Source organism: Petromyzon marinus, chromosome 59 (assembly GCF_048934315.1).
Source record: "Petromyzon marinus isolate PM22_M1 ecotype Great Lakes invasive population chromosome 59, UKy_Petmar_22M1.pri1.0, whole genome shotgun sequence".
NCBI classification, from domain to species: domain Eukaryota; kingdom Metazoa; phylum Chordata; class Hyperoartia; order Petromyzontiformes; family Petromyzontidae; genus Petromyzon; species Petromyzon marinus.
The window spans coordinates 7,654,099-7,679,290 of NC_133725.1; the positions used below are offsets into that span (position 1 = coordinate 7,654,099).

General features: G+C 53.2%; 1 protein-coding gene across 5 annotated transcripts in view; it reads right to left on the bottom strand.

Moving 5' to 3' along the window:
• Nucleotides 1-25,192, bottom strand: part of LOC116955358 (uncharacterized) — a 378,574-nt gene that overhangs the window by 314,310 nt on the left and 39,072 nt on the right. For all 5 annotated transcript variants that reach the window (XM_076053062.1, XM_076053060.1, XM_076053059.1 and 2 more), the window contains exon 3: nucleotides 541-754. In XM_076053062.1, coding sequence (XP_075909177.1) covers nucleotides 541-754 — 214 coding nt within the window. The remainder of the gene's footprint in view (nucleotides 1-540; nucleotides 755-25,192) is intronic.

A 25,192-nucleotide genomic window follows, 5' to 3' on the forward strand; every position in this document is an offset into this window, starting at 1 on the left:
TTCGCTACATCTCTATCTCACTACATCTCTATCTCACTACATCTCTATCTCACTACATCTCTATCTCACTACATCTCTATTTCACTACATCTCTATCTCACGACATCTCAATCTCACTACATCTCTATTTCACTACATCTCTATCTCACTACATCTCTATCTCACTACATCTCTATTTCACTACATCTCTATCTCACTACATCTCTATCTCACTACATCTCTATCTCACTACATCTCTATCTCACTACTTCTCTATCTCACTACATCTCTATCTCACTACATTTCTATCTTACTACATCTCTATCTCACTAAATCTCAATGCATTTCTATCTCACTACATCTCACTACATCTCTATCTCACTACATCTCTATCTCACTATATCTCCATCTCACTCCTCCTCCATCTCTCTCGTCTCACCTCACACCACCACCCTTGTCTCCCCACATCTGCCACTTCAGTAAACAAGAACGACCCCCACACAATCCGACGCCTCTCCCCCCCCCCCCTCCACCCCCCCCCCCCCCACACTCCCCACTCACTTTCCGTCTGCAAGGTTGAGCCCTTTGAAGATGGGATACTCTTCGGGGGGCGGCAGACCGTTCTGATCCTCGTAGAGGAACACGGGCGAACGTCCCACCTCGAGGCCCAGCTGCTGCATGCCCTGCTCGCTGTAGAGCGAGAGCAGGAATGCCTGCGTGCCCTTGCGCGCACGCACCGTCAGCACCATGGAGAAGTCCACGGGGAACTCCGAGTCTGCGGTCGGGGGGGGGGGCGGGGAGTGGAGAGATGAGAGGTGAGATGAGAGATGATCGAGAGATGCGAGCAAGTGTGGGAGAGAGAGAGATGGGAGACGGAAATACGAGCGTGAGAGAAAGATGCGAGAGATGAGAGAGAGAGACGAGAGGGAGACGAGAGAGATTAGAGAGAGAGAGATGAGAGAGACGAGAGATGAGAGAGATGAGAGAGATGAGAGAGAGATGAGAGACGAGAGAGATGAGAGAGATGAGAGAGATGAGAGAGAGAGATGAGAGATGAGAGAGAGATGAGAGAGATGAGAGAGATGAGAGAGATGAGAGAGAGATGAGAGAGATGAGAGAGATGAGAGAGAGATGAGAGGTGAGATGAGAGATGGTAGAGAGATGCGAGCAAGTGTGGGAGAGAGAGAGATGGAAGACGGAAATACGAGCGTGAGAGAAAGATGAGAGAGATGAGAGAGAGAGAGAGAGACGAGAGGGAGACGAGAGAGATGAGAGACAGAAATACGAGCGTGAGAGAAAGATGAGAGATGAGAGACAGAAATACGAGCGTGAAAGAAAGATGAGAGATGAGAGAGAGATGAGAGAGATGAGAGAGATGAGAGAGATGAGAGAGATGAGAGAGATGAGATGAGATAGATGAGAGAGATGAGAGAGATGAGAGAAAGATGAGAGAGAGATGAGAGAGAGATGAGAGAGATGAGAGAGAGATTAGAGAGAGAGAGACGAGAGGGATGAGAGATGAGAGAGAGATGAGAGAGAGATGAGAGATATAAGAGAGGGAGATGAGAGAGAGACGAGAGATAGATGAGAGAGAGATGAGAGAGACGAGAGAGACGAGAGAGAGATGACAGAGACGAGAGAGACGAGAGAGAGATGAGAGATGAGAGAGAGATGAGAGAGAGAGATGAGAGAGAGAGAGATGAGAGAGGGAGACGCAATCGCGAGCGTTTGCGAGAACATCCACGCCGAGAGGGGCGTGGGTAATCGGGGAAGGGGGGCAGAAAGGCAAAGGTGGCAGAGCGTGGGGGGCCGACCTGCACACCGCGAACTCAACGCATTGATCGGAGGCGATTTTCGGCCGATTTCCATCCATCTCCAACCATCTCCATCCATCTCCAACCATCTCCATCCATCTCCAACCATCTCCATCCATCTACTACCATCTCCATCCATCTCCAACCATCTCCATCAATTCCCTCCCATTTCCATCCATCTCCAACCATCTCCATACATCTCAACCATCTCCAACCATCTCCATCCATCTCCATCCATCTCCATACATCTCCAACCATCTCCAACCATCTCCATCCATCTCCAACCATCTCCATCCATCTCCATCCATCTCCAACCATCTCCACCCATCTCCATCAATTTCCTCCCATTTCCATCCATCTCCAACCATCTCCATCCATCTCCAACCATCTCCATCCATCTCCAACCATCTCCATCCATCTCCACTCCTCCACGCTCACGACGACCGCTCGAGATTCCCGTGGACGTCGTTCGCAAGGAGCTGGGGCCGCACCAACGACGATCACGGCGCAAATGATTGAATGGCTCATTTGGGACAGCAAAGACAAAGATCCCCCGTATAGGCTTAACAGGCTGTAAGGGGCAAGTGCTGTTAGCGAGCATCTACGGAGGCCAGAACGGCACACGAGGGGGTTGGTGGCCATCACCACGTCCGGCCGCCTTTGTCTCCCCAGTGACGATGTTTACTACACGTCGCACCGGCTACTCATTTTGAGGCTGAGTTGACCTACGGGAGGCCCAGGACCGCTTCAGACAATCCCTATCACTGGGTGTTGGCCCTGAGCGGGAATCGAACTCGGGCACGCGGGGTTCGTGCCGCAGCGTCGCGCTGGCCGCTACACCACCATCATCACCAGCACCAACGGAAGCCTCCGGTACCGGGCCACCCACACCTCACCGGCCACTGGTGTTTTAAGGCTGAGTCGACCTAGGGGTGCACGCCCAGGATCGCCTTGGACATTCGCCGCTCGTCACTCGGTCACTCGGTCACTGGAGTCGAACCGGGGTCGCGGGGGGTGAGGGTTTGTAGCTAGGTGCTCTGGCCATCGTCCGCTCGTAAACACTCGCTGGCGTTCACGTCACAAACGTGTCCCTGTCGTGCTACGCACGTGAAGTGATTTACACAAAGCGGACACCGACGGTACACAAGCACACAAAGTCTAGATTTGAAGCTTTCGTGACTGCAAGGATCCATGCTCTTTGGTTCTATTCGGTAAAGTCACGTAGTAGGTAAAAAAATAAAACAACAAAAAATCACGAACGTTTCGGCCACAACACAAGCGGCCTTCATCAGGTGAAGGGACCAGACTGTCTCGAGGACAGCGCTGGAGTGAACACAGCCAAGCTCAGACCGCGACCTTTAAGCTGTGTGAGAGGAATTAAGGTGCCTTGACAAAGGTGCCTTGACAAAGGCACCTTAATTTATGCTAATTCCTTTGCCAAGGCACCTTAATTCCTCTCACACAGCTTAAAGGTCGCGGACTGAACTTGGCTGTGTTCACTCCAGCGCTGTCCTCCAGACAGTCTCGTCCCTTCACCTGATGAAGGCCACTTGTGTTGTGGCCGAAACGTCGTGTTTTTTTGTTGTTTTATTTTTACCTACGTGACTTTACCGAATAGAACCAAAGCGTAAAGCACACAAAGACAAAGATTCACTCCCCATCGCCGTGTAGCCTTAACGGGCTGCTGGGGCAAGTGCCGTTCGCGAGCAGGCCGGAACAGCGCACAAGCGGGTGGCTGGCCAGCACCACGCCCGGCCGCCTTTGTCTACCCCCCAGCGGCGGTGTTTTGCTACACACCGAACCAGGCACACATTTTGTGGCTGAGTCGACCTAGGGGGAGGGGACCCAGAACCGGTTCAGATAATCGCCGGTGGTCTCGGTGGCAGGAATCGAACTCGGGTCGCCGGGTTCGCAGCGCAGCCCGCGACTACACCACCAGCCCCCCACACAATCGTCCGTCGAGGCAAGTGCTGTTAGCGAGCGCCTATTAAGGCGCGCGAGCTTACCTTCTGCAGCGCACAATGCAGGAGCAAAGGCGCAGCCCTGCAAATGCCGGCGCACGCCACTGTTGGGTTGTAAAGGGGGGGGGGGGGTCTCTTCCACGACGGGGGGATATCTAGAGAGCCCCTTCCTCCGCAGTGGCATTTGGCCTACTCTTCCACGCCTGATCCAGGCGTCGTTAAAGGACGTGGGAGTGCCCACATTTTACCCCAGCCGACACGGCCTGTCGATCGATCGACCGCGGCGATGACGGAGTGGAAGGAGGTGGTGGGGATTATTCTAGAAGCTCGCCATCGTTGTTCCAAACTGCGGCGCCGTTGAGATAGAGATGACGGGGGGGGGGAGGGTGGGGGGGAGTCAACATTGAGGTTTGCCAATGATCCGGTCGAAGGACCTCAACTTGTGATGCAAGGCAGAGACGCTGCGAGGCAGGGGGTGGGGGTGGTGGTGGTGGGGTCCAACCGAGGATTCCCTCCGCGCGCTGTGTCCACAACGCCCGTCCATTACGCGTGGCTGGGTTGCGTTTGCCCAGCACTCGTAGTGTTCGTGGCAAAGGGGAGGGAGGGAGGGAGTGGAGGGAGTGGAGGGAGGGAGTGGAGGGAGGGAGGGAGTGGAGGGAGGGAGGGAGTGGAGGGAGTGGAGGGAAAGAGTGGAGGGAGTGGAGGGAGGGAGTGGAGGGAGGGAGTGGAGGGAGGGAGTGGAGGGAGTGGAGGCAGTGGAGAGAGGGTGGGAGTGGAGGGAGTGGAGGGAGGGAGTGGAGGGAGGGAGTGGAGGGAGAGAGTGAGTGGAGGGAGTGGAGGGAGGGAGTGGAGGCAGTGGAGAGAGGGTGGGTGTGGAGGGAGTGGAGGGAGGGAGTGGAGGGAGTGGAGGGAGGGAGTGGAGGGAGTGGAGGGAGGGAGTGGAGGGAGTGGAGGGTGGGAGTTGAGGGAGGGAGGGAGTGGAGGGAGGGAGTGGAGGGAGGGAGTGGAGGGAGTCGAGGGTGGGCGTGGAGGGAGGGAGTGGAGGGAGGGAGTGGAGGGAGTGGAGGGAGGGAGGGAGGGAGTGGAGGGAGTGGAGGGTGGGAGTGGAGGAGGGAGTGGAGGGAGTGGAGGGAGTGGAGGGAGGGAGGGAGTTGAGGGAGTGGAGGGTGGGAGTGGAGGAGGGAGTGGAGGGAGTGGAGGGAGTGGAGGGAGGGAGTGGAGGTAGTGGAGGGAGGGGAGGGAGGGAGGGAGGGAGGGAGGGAGGGAGGGAGTGGAGGGAGGGAGTGGAGGGAGGGAGTGGAGGGAGGGAGTGGAGGGAGTTGAGGGAGGGAAGGAGTGGAGGGAGGGAGTGGAGGGAGGGAGTGGAGGGAGTGGAGGGAGTGGAGGGAGGGAGTGGAGGTAGTGGAGGGAGGGAGGGAGGGGAGGGAGGGAGGGAGTGGAGGGAGGGAGTGGAGGGAGGGAGTGGAGGGAGTTGAGGGAGGGAAGGAGTGGAGGGAGGGAGTGGAGGGAGGGAGTGGAGGGAGTGGAGGGAGAGAGTGGAGGGAGTGGAGGGAGGGAGTGGAGGGAGGGAGTGGAGGGAGTGGAGGGTGGGAGTGGAGGGAGGGAGTGGAGGGAGTCGAGGGAGGCAGTGGAGGGAGTGGAGGGAGGGAGTGGAGGGAGTGGAGGGAGGGAGGGAGTGGAGGGAGTGGAGGGAGTGGAGGGTGGGAGTGAAGGGAGGGAGTGGAGGGAGTCGAGGGAGGGAGTGGAGGGAGTGGAGGGAGTGGAGGGAGGGAGGGAGTGGAGGGAGTGGAGGGAGGGAGTTGAGGGAAGGAGCGAGTGGATGGAGGGAGGGAGTGGAGGGAGGGAGTGGAGGGAGGGAGTGGAGGGAGGGTGTGAGTGGAGGGATGGAGTGGAGGGAGGGTGGGAGTCGAGGGTGGGAGTAGAGGGAGGGAGTGGAGGGAGGGAGTGGAGGGAGGGTGTGAGTGGAGGGAGGGAGTGGAGGGAGGGAGTGGAGTTGAGGGAGGGAGGGAGGCCAGCCCCATTATGGCACATCATGGTCCATGTGTTGCCTAAAGCTCTGAGTGTGTGTTAGTGTTTGTGTGTCATCTCATTCAGTCAGTCGTCTCACTGCCGGTCATCTCATTCATCGACACTCGGGAGACAAAGGCGGCCGGGCGTGGTGTTGGCCATCCACACCAACGGTGTAACGTGCTGGCCTTAACAGGCGCTCGCCAACAGCACTTGCCCCCCAAACAGTCTGTTCTAGGCAATACGGGGGGGCGGGATATGTGCCTTTGTTGTGCGCGTGTGTAAATGTGAGGGGTGTGATCGATGCCCAGGTGCGGTCAAGGGTCGGCTCTCTGCTGGTCAACACTGGTGCCGAACCTGGAGCGTGCCACTCAGAGGCGGGGGCCTTATACCATCAAGCCCCTGCTAAAACAAAACACCTGCCCGGGTGTTTTATGTCGTCAAAGACTCCCAACCCCCTGAGAAGTCTCCATGAGTGATGGGGTGGTTATAGGGAGGGAGGAGGGGATGGTCCCATACCTGGACAGTGTGCTCATGGGCCAGCTATGAATCGAGTGGATAATGAGCGACTGCATTGGTGACTACACACAATGCTTATCCTCTTTCTCGGTCACCACGGTGGCTAGGAGATGTTAACTGCCTCGCCTGGTCTACAGGAGGTCGTGGGTTCGATCACAACTCTGACGCCTGCTGCTGTATATTTGGAGTTTGCGTGTCTCTCTCTCTCATCATCATCAAGGTGGCTAGGAGATGTTGATTACCACACCTGGTATACAGGAGGTCGTGGGTTCGATCCCAACCCTGACGTCTGCTGTATATTTGGAGTTTGCATGTCTCTCTCACCATTATCAAGGTGGCTAGGAGATGTTAACTACCTCGCCTGGTCTACAGGAGGTCGTGGGTTCGATCACAACTCTGACGCCTGCTGCTGTATATTTGGAGTTTGCGTCTCTCTCTCTCTCATCATCATCAATGTGGCTAGGAGATGTTAACTACCTCGCCTGATATACAGGAGGTCATGGGTTCAATCCCAACCCCTGACGCCTGCTGCTATATATTTGGAGTCCACATATCTCTCTCCCCGTGGTCGAGTGTTTTTTTTCCTCTCTCTCTCCAGGTCCTCCTCGGGGGTTTCCCCTGCCCCCCCCGCCCGTCCGACACGCAGAGAAGATGCGCTTCAAAATATTTGGCTGCTGCGATGAATTTTGCCGCGCGGTGAAATCATCCGCTTCGCTCGGGGCTACCATTAGCGAAAGAGAGTGAGGTCGCTTGTGAGACAAGAGTCCAAGCAGCTCAGAGGTCAGCACGCACCTGGGTGCAGTACAAATAGTCTGCTTCAGTTCGGATTCCCTTTGGCCTCTCTCATGTGTGCTTTGGACAAGGGTCCTGCACGGGACGTCATCTATTATACATTTATAATAGAGGGGTTTTTTTTGGGGGGGGGGGGGGGGGGGGGTGGGAGGGTGGGAGGGTGGGTGGGGGTTATATCGCGATCTATTATGGATTATATTGGTCGCGAAAGCCTGCTACGTGTTCAACTATTAATACATTTAAATTTCGATTTAAAGCTTTCGTGACTGCAAGGATTCATCTTCTTTGGTTCTTTCGGTAAAGTCACGTAGAATGAGAATAAAATAATAAATTGATAAAAATAAAATAACACAATAATACCAGACCGTCTCGTCCCTTCACCTGATGAAGGCCGCTTGTGTTGTGGCCGAAACGTCGTGAGAATATTATTGTGTTATTTTATTTTTATCAATTTATTATTTTATTCTCATTCTACGTGACTTTACCGAAAGAACCAAAGAATATTAATACATTTGTTAGCGATAATAGGGTTCGTGCTCTTTCGTTCTTTCGGTAAAGCCACGTAGGTGGAAACAATTACTAGATCACGACGTTTCGATCGCAACCCAAGCAATCGTCATCAGGCGCCTGATCGCAACGCAACAATCGTCAGCCTCCGCCTGATGTCGATTGCTTGCGTTGCGATCGAAACGTCGTAATCTATTCATTTTTCTTCCTACCACGTGACTTTACCTGAAAGAGCCAAAGAGTATGGATTCCTGCAGAAAGCTTCAAATCAAGATTGATAATCGGGTTTTCCCCTTTCTTGCAATAAAACGGTTGTGTTAAGATGTTAAAACACCAAAGTGAAGCCTTTGAAAGGAATCATGTCTGCGTTAACCACATATACATGTGGTGAAAATGCAAACGACAACAAAGACCCCCCACTCTCTGACAGTATGTGCATTGGCTTTGAAACTGATTGGTCCACACCAGAGACAGCTTTCATTTGAGCCTAGTCTCACTAACAGTGTCAGACCAGATGACAACGCCAAAGACAATTCCACCACGCCAGGACATTGAGAGCTCGGGCTGAGCAGCTCCATCAAGGGAACCTCCTGTGAAGTCCGTGAATCACGAGACATTAGTACATTTTAATGCCACTGCGTGCTGTTGGACAGACGTGCTGTCGTCAATGCGTGCTTGTGCGCCCATTACCAACAACAATGCAGCGGCCAAAGTACTATCGCCAAATCACCCGGCACGTGTCAACGAGTGTTGGACTTCTTCCGCACAGCACGGAGCCAAGCCCCTGCTATTCGGAGGTGCTTATAGTCGGTGCCGATTGACCGTAGGTACACGTGTAGCTGCGTGTAGCTGCTGCACGTGTAGCTGCTACACGTGCAGCTGCTACACGTGTAGTCTATGGTTTAAGAAAATAATTACGGGAAAAAACGAAAGGAAAGAGATATATTTATTAATTCAATAAACATTTTTATAAACATTTTTATTGAATAAATTAACCTATTGATAAAATATATATGAAGCTGTAAATAAATAAATAATAAGAACTCTTTTTTTATTTATTATTTTACGTGTTAAACAAATGAATGTATTTTGCAAACAAATCTACTTTTTAGAAAAATTTGTGTTTATTAAATACATTCACTCATCGTGAAATAAATATAACTTAGAGCGCTTGCACACACGTGGAGAATAAAAAAAACCGCAGTGTGTTAAGGAATCATTAACTAATATGTTGCTTTAGCCGCAAAAGTCAACAATTGCTTGTGTGGCCTTAAATCTCTACGCTACAGCGGCAGATGCCTCCACGCGGCTCACACAAACCACAAGTTATAAAACAAAATCTCAAATAGTTTGAGATTCGTAAGCTGAGATTAAAAAAACATAAGCAGAAGAATACTGGAACAACGAGAAAAGTATAAAAGAAAAAAAACCTGTAAAGTATGAAAACGATGCTTGAATTAACTATGGGATTGAGCACAGCGCCTAAGAAACACCACTGTGTTTCAAAAAGTCACATAAACAGAACGTGGCCAATTCGTCACTAGTACAGCACTAGTGTATAGCGTAGTGTATAGTGTAGTGTATAGTAGTGTAGTGTATAGTAGTGTGGTGTATAGTAGTGTATAGTGTAGTGTATAGTGTAGTGTATAGTGTAGTGTATAGTGTAGTGTATAGTAGGGTAGTGTATAGTGTAGTGTATATTAGTGTATAGTGTAGTGTATAATGTAGTATATAGTAGTGTAGTGTATAGTAGTGTAGTATATAGTAGTGTGGTGTATAGTAGTGTATAGTGTAGTGTGTAGTGTAGTGTGTAGTAGTGTAGTGTATAGTGTAGTGTATAGTAGTGTAGTGTATAGTGTAGTGTATATTAGTGTATAGTGTAGTGTATAGTGTAGTGTATAGTAGTGTAGTGTATAGTAGTGTATAGTGTAGTGTATAGTGTAGTGTATAGTAGTGTAGTGTATAGTAGTGTAGTATACTAGTACAGCACATCGGCTGTGTGTTGGAGAGCTAAGCCACGACATTTACAATCTCAAGTACGACGTTTCGCCAGAAATTACAACCAGCATCATCAGGCGGCAGCCAGATTTGTCTGGACGTCATTATCCCACGTAAGCGTGGAGGCAGCCAATTACTCGGAAAACAAAAAACAAAATATTTGCTGTGCTCTTATTTACTGCCTATTCCTTTAAGACAATTGTAATTTAAAGCATTTTCGCAAGGTTGACTGCACGGGCAAATCCGATCAGCTCAACATCCATCCCCCTCCCCGTACCGGGGCCGTTCAAGCCCCCTCTGCCCGGCCAAAACAGAAGCTGGTCGCCCGGGTGGCTGGGCACGTGGGCGAGACCAGGGGGTCCCCAACCCGGGACCGGTCCGTGGCCTGCTAGGAACCGGGCCGCACAGCAGGAGGTGAGAGCGGTGAGTCCGGGCGTGGCCCGCGCCCCATTATTTTAATATTTAGCACTTCCGTCCTCGCCTCTTTCCCGCACTGCGCACTCAGTCTCAGTCGCAGTGTTGGTATAAAGCCCACAAGCTGCTAACCCCAAATAGCCACAATGAGTAACAAACAAACGTCGCTGGAGAGCTTCTTTGGAAAGGGGGGGAAAGACCCAATGATGAAGCCCCAACCCTCCCCGGTCCGTGAAAAAAAAATTGTCTTCCACGAAACCGGTCCCTGGTTCCCAAAAAAGGTTGGGGACCGCTGGGCTAGGCGACCCAGCCGTGCCCAGTGCCACGCCTGAGACGCCTTTCTTTCCGCCGATTATTTTTGTTGCGCTGAAAACTAAATAAATAAAACGTTTGTTTTTATTTTTTAACCAAGGTAAGGGCCCCCCACCGGGTTATGCAGTAGGTTTGTTTGTTTTTTTCAGAAGCGACCTGGCCATCACAAATGAAAGCTCAACGCAATGGCTTATCATCATGTCATGAGCAGCCAATCGCTCCAAACGCGTCATGTTGACTCTAAACACGGAGGGGGGGAAAAAAACGGAGGACCCGTCAAAAAATCCACGCCACCACGTGGAGAAGAGGCGTCAGGGTCGGGATCGAAGCCACGACCTCCTGTATACCAGGCGAGGTAGTTAACATCTCCTAGCCACCGTGATGATGATGATGATGAGAGAGAGACACGCAAACTCCAAATATACAGCAGCAGGCGTCAGGGTTTGGATCGAACCCACGACCTCCTGCACACCAGGCGAGGTAGTTAACATCTCCTAGCCACCGTGATGATGATGAGAGAGAGAGACACGCAAACTCCAAATATACAACAGCAGGCGTCAGGGTTGGGATCGAACCCACGACCTCCTGTATACCAGGCGAGGTAGTTAACATCTCCTAGCCACCGTGGCGCTCCCCCGTACTACCTACTAATTTAGGGCTAAGTCGACCTAGGGGAGACGCGAGACCGGTTCAAATATTCTCCACTCTTATCGGTCGTGAGTATAACGAACTCGAGTTGCTGGGTCTGTCGCGCAGTGCGCTAATCACTGCACCACCGCTCCCCATACTAAAAAAAAAACAAAGCCAAAGATCCCCCGGCCCCCGTGTAGCCCTAACAGACCGTTGAGGTCAAGTGCTGTTAGCGAGTAGCAGCGCCTATACAGGCTGGCACTGTGGCACGCGAGGGGGATGGGTGTGTGGCCAGCAAACTTGCGCACACAAACACTGCCACCACCACCCACCCCCCTCAAACTGCTGTGGGTGACGCTGTGGGGGGCTGGGAGCGAGGGTCCTCAGCCCGTGAATCCTGCTCGCGAGGGGCAGAGGCTGCCTCCTTCCTACAGGAAGTGAGGTCATCCATCACCGCGCGTTGCGGGCAGCAGCGACCGCGACACACGGGCTGGTGTCACTCGCCGTGAGCGTGTGAGTGAGCGAGTGGGCCAGGGGTGAGCGGGTGAGCGGGTGAGTGGGCGGGTGATAGGGTGAGTGAGCGAGTGGGCCAGGGGTGAGCGGGTGAGCGGGTGAGTGGGCGGGTGATAGGGTGAGTGAGCGAGTGAGCGAGTGGGCCAGGGGTGAGCGGGTGAGCGGGTGAGTGGGCGGGTGATAGGGTGAGTGGGTGAGTGGGTGAGTGGGCGGGTGAGCGGGTGAGTGAGCGAGTGGGCCAGGGGTGAGCGGGTGAGCGGGTGAGTGGGCGGGTGATAGGGTGAGTGGGTGAGTGGGTGAGTGGGCGGGTGAGTGGGTGAGTGAGCGAGTGGGCCAGGGGTGAGCGGGTGAGCGGGTGAGTGATAGGGTGAGTGAGCGAGTGGGCCAGGGGTGAGCGGGTGAGCGGGTGAGTGGGCGGGTGAAAGGGTGAGCGGGTGAGTGGGTGAGTGGGCGGGTGAGGAGTGGGTGAGTGGGTGAGTGGACGGGTGAGTGGGTGAGTGAGCGAGTGGGCCAGGGGTGAGCGGGTGAGTGGGTGAGTGGGCGGGTGAAAGGGTGAGTGGGTGAGTGGGCGGGTGGGCCAGGGGTGAGTGGGTGAGTGGGCGGGTGAAAGGGTGAGCGGGTGAGTGAGCGAGTGGGACAGGGGTGAGCGGGTGAGCGGGTGAGTGGACGGGTGAGTGGGTGAGTGAGCGAGTGGGCCAGGGGTGAGCGGGTGAGCGGGTGAGTGGGCGGGTGAAAGGGTGAGTGAGCGAGTGGGCCAGGGGTGAGCGGGTGAGCGGGTGAGTGGGCGGGTGATAGGGTGAGTGAGCGAGTGGGCCAGGGGTGAGCGGGTGAGCGGGTGAGTGATAGGGTGAGTGAGCGAGTGGGCCAGGGGTGAGCGGGTGAGCGGGTGAGTGGGCGGGTGATAGGGTGAGTGGGCGAGTGGGCCAGGGGTGAGTGGGTGAGTGGGCGGGTGAGCGGGTGAGTGAGCGAGTGGGCCAGGGGTGAGCGGGTGAGTGGGCGGGTGAGTGGGTGAGTGAGCGAGTGGGCCAGGGGTGAGCGGGTGAGCGGGTGAGTGGGCCAGGGGTGAGCGGGTGAGCGGGTGAGTGAGCGAGTGGGCCAGGGGTGAGCGGGTGAGCGGGTGAGTGGGTGAGTGGGCGGGTGAGTGGGTGAGTGGGCGGGTGAAAGGGTGAGCGGGTGAGTGGGTGAGTGGGCGGGTGAGTGGGTGAGTGGGCGGGTGAAAGGGTGAGCGGGTGAGGAGTGGGTGAGTGGGCGGGTGAGGAGTGGGTGAGTGGGTGAGTGGACGGGTGAGTGGGTGAGTGAGCGAGTGGGCCAGGGGTGAGCGGGTGAGCGGGTGAGTGGGCGGGTGAAAGGGTGAGTGGGTGAGTGGGCGGGTGAGTGGGTGAGTGGGCGGGTGAGTGGGTGAGCGGGTGAGTGGGCGGGTGAAAGGGTGAGCGGGTGAGTGGGTGAGCGGGTGAGTGGGCGGGTGAAAGGGTGAGCGGGTGAGGAGTGGGTGAGTGGGTGAGTGGGTGAGTGGGCGGGTGAGTGGGTGAGCGGGTGAGTGGGCGAGTGAAAGGGTGAGCGGGTGAGTGGGTGAGTGGGCGGATGAAAGGGTGAGCGGGTGAGCGGGTGAGTGGGTGAGTGGGCGGGTGAGCGGGTAAGCGGGTGAGTGGGTGAGTGGGCGGGTGAGCGGGTGAGCGGGTGAGCGGGTGAGTGGGCGGTTGAAAGGGTGAGCGGGTGAGTGGGTGAGTGGGCGGGTGAGCGGGTGAGCGGGCAAGTAGGCGGGTGGGTTATCCCGTGTGTGAGTGAGCTAGTGAGCAAGTGGGCGGGTGTGTGGGTGAGTGGGTGAGTGGGTTGGCCTGTGCGTGAGTGAGCGAGTGAATAAGTGAGTGAACGGGTGAGTGGGTTAGCCTGTGTGTGAGTGAGCGAGTGAATGAGCGAGTGGGGGAGTGAGTGGGTGATATAGTGAGTGGGTGTTTGGGTCAGCCCTGTGTGTGAGTTCGCGAGTGAATGCGTGAATGAGTGAATGGGTGAGGCAGTGAATAGATGTGTGGGTCAGACTGCGTGTGAGTGAGCGAGTGAATTAATGGGTGAGTGAGTAAGTGATATAGTGAGTGGGTGTGTGGTTCAGCATGTGTGCGAGTGGGCGAGTGAATGAGTGAGTGGGTGAATGGATGAGTGGGTGAAATCGTGCGTGGATGTGTGGGTCTGCCCTGTGTGTGAGTGGGCGAGTGGGTGAGTGAGTGGGTGATCTAGTGAGTGGGTGTGTAGGTCAGCATGTGTGCGAGTGGGCGAGTGAATGAGTGAGTGGGTGAATGGATGAGTGGGTGAGATCGTGCGTGGATGTGTGGGTCAGCCCTTTGTGTGAGTGGGCGAGTGGGTGAGTGAGTGAGTGGGTGATAGAGTGAGTGGGTGTGCTGGTCAGCCTTTGTGTGAATGAGCAAGCGAATTAGTCAGTGAGTGTGGGAATGGATGAGCGTGAGTGGGTGAGTGAGTGAGTGTGAGTGTGTATATGCCATTCCTGAAAGGGTGGTCCTGCACAGATGCCATATTTTCTATCCGTCTGCTACAGCAGAGGTGTAGGGAATTCCACCAAGACCTACATCTCTGCTTTATTGACTTAGTAAAGGCCTATGATACCATCAGTAGGCCTTGGCTCTGGGTTGTTCTTCGTGCTTCTGGAGTCCCTGACCCTCTGCTCACGATCATTAAAGACCTTCATGATGGTGAGCGGGCCCGGGTAAAACTACGTGGCCGGGAGTCAGAGCCATTCCCTGTACACCTTGGGGTGCGACAGGGATGTCCTCTGGCTCCCACATTATTTAACATCTATTTTGACCACGTAGTTCGTGAAGCCTTTAATAGCTGTACCGGGGTAATCTCCATTTGGTACAGATATAATGGGAGGCTGATTGATGCCCGGGTGCGGTCAAGGAATGGATCCCTATTGCTCAACCACGTTATGTATGCCGATGATTTGGTAATAGCTGCTCATTCAGAGGAAGAGTGGGAGACGCTGCTTCTGAGACTGGAGCGTGCCACTAAAAGATGGGGCCTTACCATCAGCCCTACCAAAACTAAGCACCTGCCTGGGTATTTTGTACCATCGGTAACTCCACCCCCACAACTCCAAATCGGTGATGGGGCAGTTGTGGAGCGAGTGGAGAGTTTCCCATACCTGGGCAGTGTGCTTATGACTGGCTCCAGTTTAACAGCAGAGGTCTCACTCCGAATCAGTCGAGCGGCAATATCTTTTCATTGGTTACGTAACGCTGTGTAGAAGCTACCTGGTCTGTCACTCCGCACTAAGCTTCAGGTCTTCTCGGCCACGGTCATTCCCTCCCTTCTCTACGCTTGTGAAACATGGATCCCCTTAATGGAGCATCTTCGCCGGTTAAAAACATTTAGGCTAGCCTGCCGACGATCCATCCTGGGTTTAAGCAGGCTGGATTATGTGAGGAGCTCATAAATCCTTGAAAGATCTGGGCAAGGTCCCATCGGTGAGCTCCTCCGGCAGGCAAGGCTGCGTTGGCTGGGTCATGTAGCCCGCATGCCCAGCCACCGCATGCCGAAACAGCTTTTGTTCGGCCGGATCGAGGGGGCTAAACGGGCGCGGCACGGGCTAGAGAAGAGATGGAGTGATGTGGTACAGGAGGACGTGGAACCGATGACTGGTACCAGCGGTGTCAAGATCGGCCTCTTTGGAGGAGGCTCGTGAAGGACGCTACTGGGCAGTTGGAGGCAGTCGCCCTCCAACACCAACAGAGGGCGGAGTAGTGACGCTCACAACAATGAGCGGAGCGCCGGGTGGCTAAAGCACAGCAGGTTGGCACAGTAGGGGGAACAGGTGGTGCATCAGCCAGTCATCTCAGTCAGTCGACCCGTGGCACCTGGGTCTGCCCCGTGACCTCCTGCCAGCGGGCGATCGACACTTCACGTGGCCTCAAGGTGCACATGGCCTGGCACAAGCGTCGTGGTGATGTCACCGCCACTTAGTGGCGAATGGCGGTTGTTGTTGTTGTAAGTCATTGGTGTGTTTAGGTCAGAATGTGGGGAGCGGTGGCGCAGCGCTTAGTGCGCTGCGCTACGAACCCAGGGTTCATAGTCCGATTACCGCTCACGCCCAACACCAGTGACGATTATCTGAACCGGCCCTGGGCATCCCTTAGGTCGACTCAGCCTCAAACTAGTACCTGGTGCGGTGTGTAAACATCGCCACGATGGAGACAAAGGACGTCCCGGCCTACATAGGCGCCTCTACGCGCGAACAGCCCTTTGCTCCAAAAGTGTCTTGTGGCTATACGTGGGGGGGGGGGGGGTGGTGGGATATCTATGGGTGCGTGTGGGTCACAGTTTGGCTTGCTCCGACAAATGCCGCTGCAGGACAACACTGAGAATCGCGTGACGGGCTACGAGACGCGTCTTCTCTCTGGCACGTGGAGAGAGACCGGAGGCTCTTGCCGTGGCGTGCCCCTGGTGGCCTGCTCTGGTGGGCGACTGCCAAAGGGTGGGAGGACACGGGCCAGAGCCAGCTTGCCATAGACTCGCGTGGAGACGCAGCGACCCGTGCAGAGATCTCGAGACTCGCGGAGCCATAGACGCAGGCGGAGATATATGGACTCACATACAGAACCATAGACTCACACAGAGATCTTTAGACTCACATACAGAACCATAGACTCACACAGAGATCTTTAGACTCACATACAGAACCATAGACTCACGCAGAGATCTATAGACTCACATACAAAACCATAGTCTCACACAGAGATCTATAGACTCATATACAGAACCATAGACTCACACATATCTATAGACTCACATACAGAACCATAGACTCACACAGAGATCTATAGACTCACATACAGAACCATAGATTTACACAGATCTATAGACTTCCATACAGAACCATAGACTCACACATATCTATAGACTCACATACAGAACCATAGATTTAAACAGACCTATAGACTCACATCCATAACCATAGACTCACACAGAGATCTTTAGACTCACATACAGAACCATAGACTCACACAGATATCTATAGACTCACATACAGAACCATAGTCTCACACAGAGATCTATAGACTCACATACAGAACCATAGACTCACACATATCTATAGACTCACATACAGAACCATAGATTTACACAGATCTATAGACTCACATAAATAACCATAGACTCACACATAGAGATCTTTAGACTCACATACAGAACCATAGACTCACACAGAGATCTTTATACTCAAATACAGAACCATAGACTCACACAGATATCTTTAGACTCACATACAGAACCATAGATTTACACAAATCTATAGACTCACATACATAACCATAGACTCATGCAGATATCTATAGACTCACATACAGAACCATAGACTCACACAGAGATCTATAGACTCACATACAGAACCATAGACTCACACAGATATCTTTAGACTCACATACAGAACCATAGACTCACACATATATCTATAGACTCACATATATAACCATAGACTCACACGGAGATCTATAGACTCACATACAGAACCATAGACTCACACAGAGATCTATAGACTCATATACAGAACCATTGACTCACACAGAGTTCTATAGACTCACATACAGAACCATAGACTCACACAGATATCTATATACTCACATACAAAACCATAGTCTCACACAGAGATCTATAGACTCACATACAGAACCATAGACTCACACATATCTATAGACTCACATACAGAACCATAGACTCACACAGAGATCTATAGACTCACATACAGAACCATAGATTTACACAGATCTATAGACTTCCATACAGAACCATAGACTCACACATATCTATAGACTCACATACAGAACCATAGATTTAAACAGACCTATAGACTCACATCCATAACCATAGACTCACACAGAGATCTTTAGACTAACATACAGAACCATAGACTCACACAGATATCTATAGACTCACATACAGAACCATAGTCTCACACAGAGATCTATAGACTCACATACAGAACCATAGACTCACACATATCTATAGACTCACATACAGAACCATAGATTTACACAGATCTATAAACTCACATAAATAACCATAGACTCACACATAGAGATCTTTAGACTCACATACAGAACCATAGACTCACACAGAGATCTTTAGACTCAAATACAGAACCATAGACTCACACAGATATCTTTAGACTCACATACAGAACCATAGATTTACACAAATCTATAGACTCACATACATAACCATAGACTCAGGCAGATATCTATGGACTCGGAGAACCATTGCCTCAGGCAGATATCTGTAGACTCGCATTCAGAACCATAGAATCAGGCAGATATCTATAGCCCCACAGAGACGCATAGAGTCAAGCAGAGATCTATAGACTCACATACAGAACCATAGACTCACAAAGAGATATATAGACTCACACAACCATAGAATCAGGCAGATATCTATAGAATCACAGATCCCTAGACTCAGGCAGAGATCTATAGACTCACAGCACCACAGGCTCACACAGATCGACGTGAAGGAGGCCTCACCACAGCCCACGATTCACCACTCCGGTACTCCTGCCAGCAGTCATCTGGCCCATCAACCACCTCAAGGTACAACCTGTGTACAGCGATTTGTCTACCTACGAACGAGTTAGGTTCCAGATGCCTGTTCGTAAATCGATTTGTTCGCAAGTCCAACTTTACTCCTGTCGATGCCAAATGTGTTGTACGGCATGCACGCTAAACACGGTGAATGGCTTTACAAGTTGAATAATCTCCTGTAGACGTAGATGCCACTGCTTCTTCATTTTCTACAGCTGTAGATGCCATCACCACCACCACCACCAACTATCTCGCAGCCGTTCAACTTACGACCCATGGGTCTGAACAGGCAAACTGGGCATACGGACCTAGGTTTTGTTCGTATTTCTGAAAGTTCGTAAGTCGAATGTTCGTAAGTGGAGGAGTCCTTCCGTGTTGAAATCTTTTCGCACGCACCGTAACGAAGCCAATCGTGCTAATTTGGTGGGCTACGTTGCGCGTAACGCACGAGTGTTTGGCTGGCCAGCACCAGGCCGGCACCGCCAGCCCGATACTGATGTCTGCACACCGCACCACGTGCTCAGGGGCCGTCCATAAATGACGTCACGCGTTTTTGGACGATTTTTGACGACTCCCCCCCTCGGCGCGCTCGTCACACGGCGTCACAAAAAGTCAGACCCCCCCCCTAAAAGATGACGTCACAAAGCTCTGCTCCCCCCAAGAATAATATATATAATAAACATGCTTCAAATCGCTTTAAACTATTGTCATTGTAGCACGTATTTAATGTGGCGCTGCACTCTGATGCTGCAGGAGTGTTGCAATCACAACACTAATTGTTATAACATTTCTAGATGTACTTAAAGTTGCGCATTTTGATGTGACGTCATAATTCTCAACCCCCCCCACCCCCCCCTCATCACACACCGTCACAAATGTCTGACCACCCCTCCTCCCCCCGGCCTCACAGGTGCGTGACGTCATTTATGGACGGCCCCTGACACTTAAACCTGGGTCGACCTCGGGATGATGCGAGGCCGGATCAGATGCGCGTCACCGATGTTGCTGGCGAGCGGTTCGGAGCGCGGGGCGCTAACCACGACGCCACCGCCTCCCACATACAAACACACGAACACAAACAAAAGACAAAGACCACCCCCCCCCCTAACAGATTGCTGCGGCGAGTTGTGTTTGCGAGCACCTATGAAGGCCGGCTCGGCGCATGAATGGTTGGGTGGCCAGCACCAACGCCCGGCCGCCTTAGTCTCCCCCAGTGGCGATGTTTACACACCGCACCAGGTACTCATTTGAGGCTGAGTCGACCTAGGGGAGGACCGGTTCAGACAATCGTCACCGGTGTTGGCCGTGAGCGGGAATCGTGCCATCGGGTCGACAGGTTCGCAGCGTAGCGATAACCGCTGCTCCACCGCTCCACACACACACACGCAGCATATAATTTCACTCAGGTACACACACACACAGTACACGTGTACACACAAGGGCAATGCGGTTGGGGGGAATCGCATCGGAGCGCCCGGCGATCGACCCGAGATCACCGATCTCTGCCGGGCGGCGTGCCAACCGGAGCGCCGCCGCTCCAAACCCTCCGACGCCAACAGCACGACGAGGAATTAAACCGCACGCAAGCGGCCTCGCGTGTGTTGTACACCACCACCACACGCACACAGAGGAGGCGCAGAGGAGCCCACGCGTCGTCGTCTGCCCGCCGATGTTGAAGCAGGTCACGTGGCTCCTCCCTCCCCGCTGCCTCTCCCTCCTCATCCCCGTGTCTCCCCCCTCATCCTCCGTGTCGCTCTATTCCCCTCCTCCCCCCACCTCTCCTCCTCCCTGTGTCTGCCTTCTCCCTGCGTCTCTCTCCTCCTCCCTGTGCCTCTCCTCATTCTCCAGGTACCGTTCCACTCAGCGTGCATTCATTAACCAGAGCAGTGGCGATTCGTCGACTCGCCCACAATTCGGAATTATAATCGACCACGGCGTGATCCGGTCCATGACTCTGGCCTGGTTAAAAAAAATAACAAAAATAAACCCACATGCTGCCTTCCGATGGCAGTAAACCCCCTACAATTAGCATCAGAATATTTATTGATGCAGGAGGAATCCGCTGAGCTATAAAGCTTTTGTTGTCACGGATGTCCTGTCGTGCCACGGGGTAAGATCGTTACAACAACAAACACGACAGTAGTGCAAAGTACAAGAAAGGTAAACACATCACCCAGACACATACAGATACAACACGAAACCATCCTCATCCTAGCAGGCAAAGCGCACTGAGGTGGTAACATATTTTTCTCAAGCGACAAATGATGGCTCAACAAAGTGCCCCCATCATTTGGACATTCACAGCAGCAGCACAATCATTTAAATGGTCTAAAGCCATGTCCAGCGTGACGAGGAGAATGATGATGGTGATAATGATGATGGTGATGAGGATAACAAGGATGATGATGTTGATGATGGTGACGAGTACGATGAGGATGTTGATGGTGATGATGATGGTGAGGATGATTAGGATGACGAGGATGACGATGGTGATGATGGTGAGGATGATTAGGATGACGAGGATGATGAGGATGATGATGGTGATGATGGTGAGGATGATTAGGATGACGAGGATGATGATGGTGATGATGGTTAGCATGATGTTGGTGATGATGATGGTGATAATGATGGTGATGAGCGAGACGGCCACCATCGTCCACGCAACGGTCCCCACCACCGCCACCAAAGACAAAGATCCCCCGGGCAGCCATAACAGACTGTCGGGGGCAAGTGCTGTTCGCGAGCGGCACCCATGAATGTTTACACACCACGCACAGACACTAACAAAGACAAAGATCCCCCGTGTAGCCTTAACAGAATGTAGAGGCAAGTGCTGTTAGTGAGCACCTATAAAGGCCAGCACGGCACACGAGGGGGTGGGTGGCCAACACCACGCCCGGCTGCCTTTGACTCCCCAGTGGCCATGTTTACAAATCGCACCAGGCACTCATTTGAGGCTGAGTTGACCTAGGGGAGGCCTAGGACCGGTTCAGATAATTGTCACCGGTGTTGGCTGTGAGCGGGAATCGAACACGGGTTGCCAGGTTTGTAGCGCAGCGCGCTAACCACTACACTACCGGTCCCCACAACAACAACAATAACCGCCATTCGCCACTAAGTTGCGGTGACGTCACCACGACTCTTGTGCCAGGCTATGTGCACCTTGAGGCCACGTGGAGTGTCGAACGCCCGCTGGCAAGAGGTCACGGGGCGGACCCAGGTGCCACGGGTCGACTGACTGAGATGACTGGCTGATGCACAACATGTGCTCCCTATTGTGCCAACCTGCTGTGCTTTAGCCACCCGGCGCTCCGCTCATTGTTGTGAGCGTCGCTCCTCTGCCCTCCGTTGTTATTGGAGGGCGACTGCCTCCAACTGCCCAGCAATGTCTTTCACGAGCTTCCTCCACAGAGGCCGATCTTGACACCGCTGGTACCAGTCACTGGCAAGTCCACTCAGCTCCACATCCTCCTGTACCACATCACTCCATCTATTCCCTAGCCCGTGCCGCGCCCGTTTAGTCCCCTCTATCCGGCCGAACAAAAGCTGTTTAGGCATGCGGTGACTGAGCATGCGGGCTACATGACCCAGCCAACGCAGCCTTGCCTGCAGGAAAAGTTCACCGATGTGACAGTGCCCAGATCTTTCAAGGATTTGTGAGCTCCTCACACAATCCAGCCTGATTAAACCCAGGATGGATGTTAGGCAGGCCAGCCTAAATATTTCCAATCGGCGAAGGTGCTCCATTATGGGGGTCCACGTTTCGCAAGCATAGAGGAGGGAGGGAATGACCATGGCCGAGAAGACTTGAAGCTTCGTGCGGAGCGACAGACCAGGTAGCTTCCAAATAGCGTTACGCAACCAATTAAAAGATAATGCCACTCGACTGATTTGGTGTAAGACCTCTGCTGTTAAACCAGAGCCGGTCATGAGTACACTGCCCAGGTATGGAAAACTATCCACTCTCTCCACAACTGCCCTATCACCAATTGGGAGTTGTGGGGGTGGAGTGTCCGAAGGTACAACATATCCAGGCAGGTGCTTAGTTTTGGTGGGGCTGATGGTAAGGCCCCACCTATTAGTGGCATGCTTCAGGTTCAGCAGCACCTCCATCTCCTCTTCTGAGTGAGCAGCAATTACCAGATCATCGGCATACATTCCATGGTTGAGCAATAGGGAGCCATCCCTTGACCGCACCTGGGCATCGATCTGCCTCCCATTGTATCTGTACCAGATGGAAATGCCTCCGGTTCAGCTATTGAAGGCTTCACGGACTACGTGGTCGAAATAGATGTTAAATAATGTGGGAGCCAAATGACATCCCTGCCGCACCCCAAGGTGTACAGGGAATGGTTCCGACTCCCAGTCACGTAGTTTTACCCGGGCCTGCTCACCATTATGAAGGTCCTTAATGAGCATGAGCAGAGGGTCAGGGACTCCAAAACCACGACGGACTACCCAGAGCCCAGGCCTACTGATTGTATCATAGGCCATGATCAGGTCAATAAATCAGCGATGTAGGTCATGTTGGAATTCCCTACACCTCTGCTGTAGCAGAAGGACAGAAAATAAGGCATCTGTGCAGGACCGCTCATTCCTGAAATTACATTGTGTGGTCCCCCTTATTAAAGAGGGGGACCACCAGGGCATGCTTCCAGTGCTAAGGAACCCATCCAGTGGTCCAGACTGTTGTTATGATGTCATGTAGGGCAGTCTCAGCACAAACGCCACCCTCCCTCAGCATTTCCCTTGGGAGATCATCTCTGTCCGGTGCCTTTCCTGGTCTCAGACTCTGGATCGCCTTCAGTACTTCCTCAACTGTTGGTACCTCAGCCAGCCACTCACAGGGGGTGACTTCTTATAATATTTGCGGCACAGCAGCCTCGGCAGGGTCTTTCCCACTTTGTCCCACGTTGTTATCCAGGCTGAGTATTGTCCCCTCCGCCAGAACCTCACCGAAATGTTCAGCAAATCTGCAAACCTGTTCCTGGGGTCGGAGATTGGATCACCGTTATTTCCCCTAATGATAGTAATATGTGTGGCGCTGCAGGTAACTTTTTTGATGGAATTAAAGAGCGATATGTTATCGCGGGCCATTGAGGCAGACTCCATCTCCTCAGCAACCCGCGACCACCACCCATCCTTGCAGCGCCTCACGGCTCTCCGAATCTCTGAACGAAGGCTGCGGTAAGGCTCCTCATTCTCCAACGTACGATTCTGTAGCTGATGACAGTGGGCCTATCGCTTTTTCTCAGCCAACTTGAACACCTCCTCTGTCGGCCAGGGTCTCTGGGGAGGTCTGGACCATGTAACCAAAGCAGCTGCAGCTGCATGAGCCACAGTCCTAAACCTCGCCCATTTCCCCTTGACATCAGAAGGAGTGGGGGATGATGCCAACCCCAGCTGCAAGCGATGATAAAATTCTCGCTTGCAACTTTCATCAGCTAGCTGAGACCATGCTACTAAGGGTTTGAATGGTGTCCTGGCTCTACACCCACCACTGGAGTGGAAGAATGCCAGGCACATCTTAAAGATGACAAGTCGATGGTCAGTGGGCAGATCAGCTCCACGTTAGGTCCTGGTGTCAAGGACATGGGCCGTCACGATATAGGCCAGCAGATGTTCTTGCTTGGACCCGACATGCATCCATGATGTTGTGTGGATGCGCCGATGCCCGAACAGCGTGTTGGTAATTACAAGCCCATGGGCTGCACAAAAATATAGCAGCCTCCTGCCGTTGTTATTGAGCTGATCTGGCCCATGCCTTGCAATCACTCCAGACCAGGTGCCAGCATCATGACCAACTCGGGCATTGAAGTCACCCAACAAGATGACTCTATCCCGAGGGGCCAATTTAGCCAGCACCTGTGACAGGAGGTCATAGAAGGCATCTGACTCATCGGTCTTGCCTGCATCCCTCCACAGATGTTCGTCTTCAGTGGGGGCATAATTAACCATTGCCACCACTCCTCGCCTCTGGTTGATGGGAAGGCGAGCACAAAGTAGCCTGGGGCTTACAGCTTCCCACACCTCAACGCCATGCTTCCATGCCCCCTTCATTCTTTTGTTCAGAAGAAGAGCCACTCCCTGTTGTTTGGCAGTCTCCTGCCCCGAGATGAGGACTGTCCACCCCTCATGGTGGCAGGAGCCAGAGCCGGTCCACTGGACCTCCTGAATACCACAGAGATCCAGGCAGTACAGCTCCAGCTCCCGACAGAGGAGAACCGAGGATATAATTCAGCCTCCTGGCTTCGCCAAATGGGGTTTAGCCAGGAGACGTCATAGACGCCTGTTCCCCCGGGGCCTCTGGCACAAGATTATTAATAAAAATGTTCCATCGTGATTTAGCGGTAATTAATTGAAGGGTTACTAGCCCCTCGCACCCTACCAGAGCCCCCTTTTGGCCACTGTGGTGGTCACAAATGCCATGAGGGGAAAGGCCAATTGGAATTGGCCCTCCCCACACAGCACTGCCCCAGACAGCGTTGCCTGCCCGGCACCACACACGAACACACACACTAACACACACTAACACACACACTAATACACGCACACTAACATACACACTAACACACACTAACACACACACACGCAAACACTAACACACACACTAACACACACACCCTAACACACACACTAACACACACACTAACACACACACACTAACACACACACTAACACACACACAACTAACATGCGTGGAGGGCACGGGGATGAGGACCCAAATGCGGGAATTCCGCGGGCTGAGTTATCGCCGCTGACTCGAGAAAAAACAAAATATTGTCAAACGCGTTTCACAGATGTTCTTCATTTCCCCGGTGAACCGAAGGCTGGGACCCCCCCCCCCCTCCCCCCCACTACGCCCCCCGCTAAGAAGAAATCTCCCCATGGGATGGCCACCGCCGGCTACCAACACCGCCCAGGGTAGCAACGCCGCAGGACGTCGCCATCGGCAGTTAATTCGCTGGCAGAGGAAGCTGCGCCCGCCTCACCTCACCTCACCTCTCCTCACCTCGCCTCGCATTACCTCGCATTACCTCACCTAGCATCAACTCGCCTCGCCTCACCTCACCTCACCTCGGGGGTCACATAACGAACGAAGCTGCCACCGGCTGTTGGTGGCAGGTTTGCTGGGGCCGGCCAGGTCAGAGGTCGCAACCGGTTT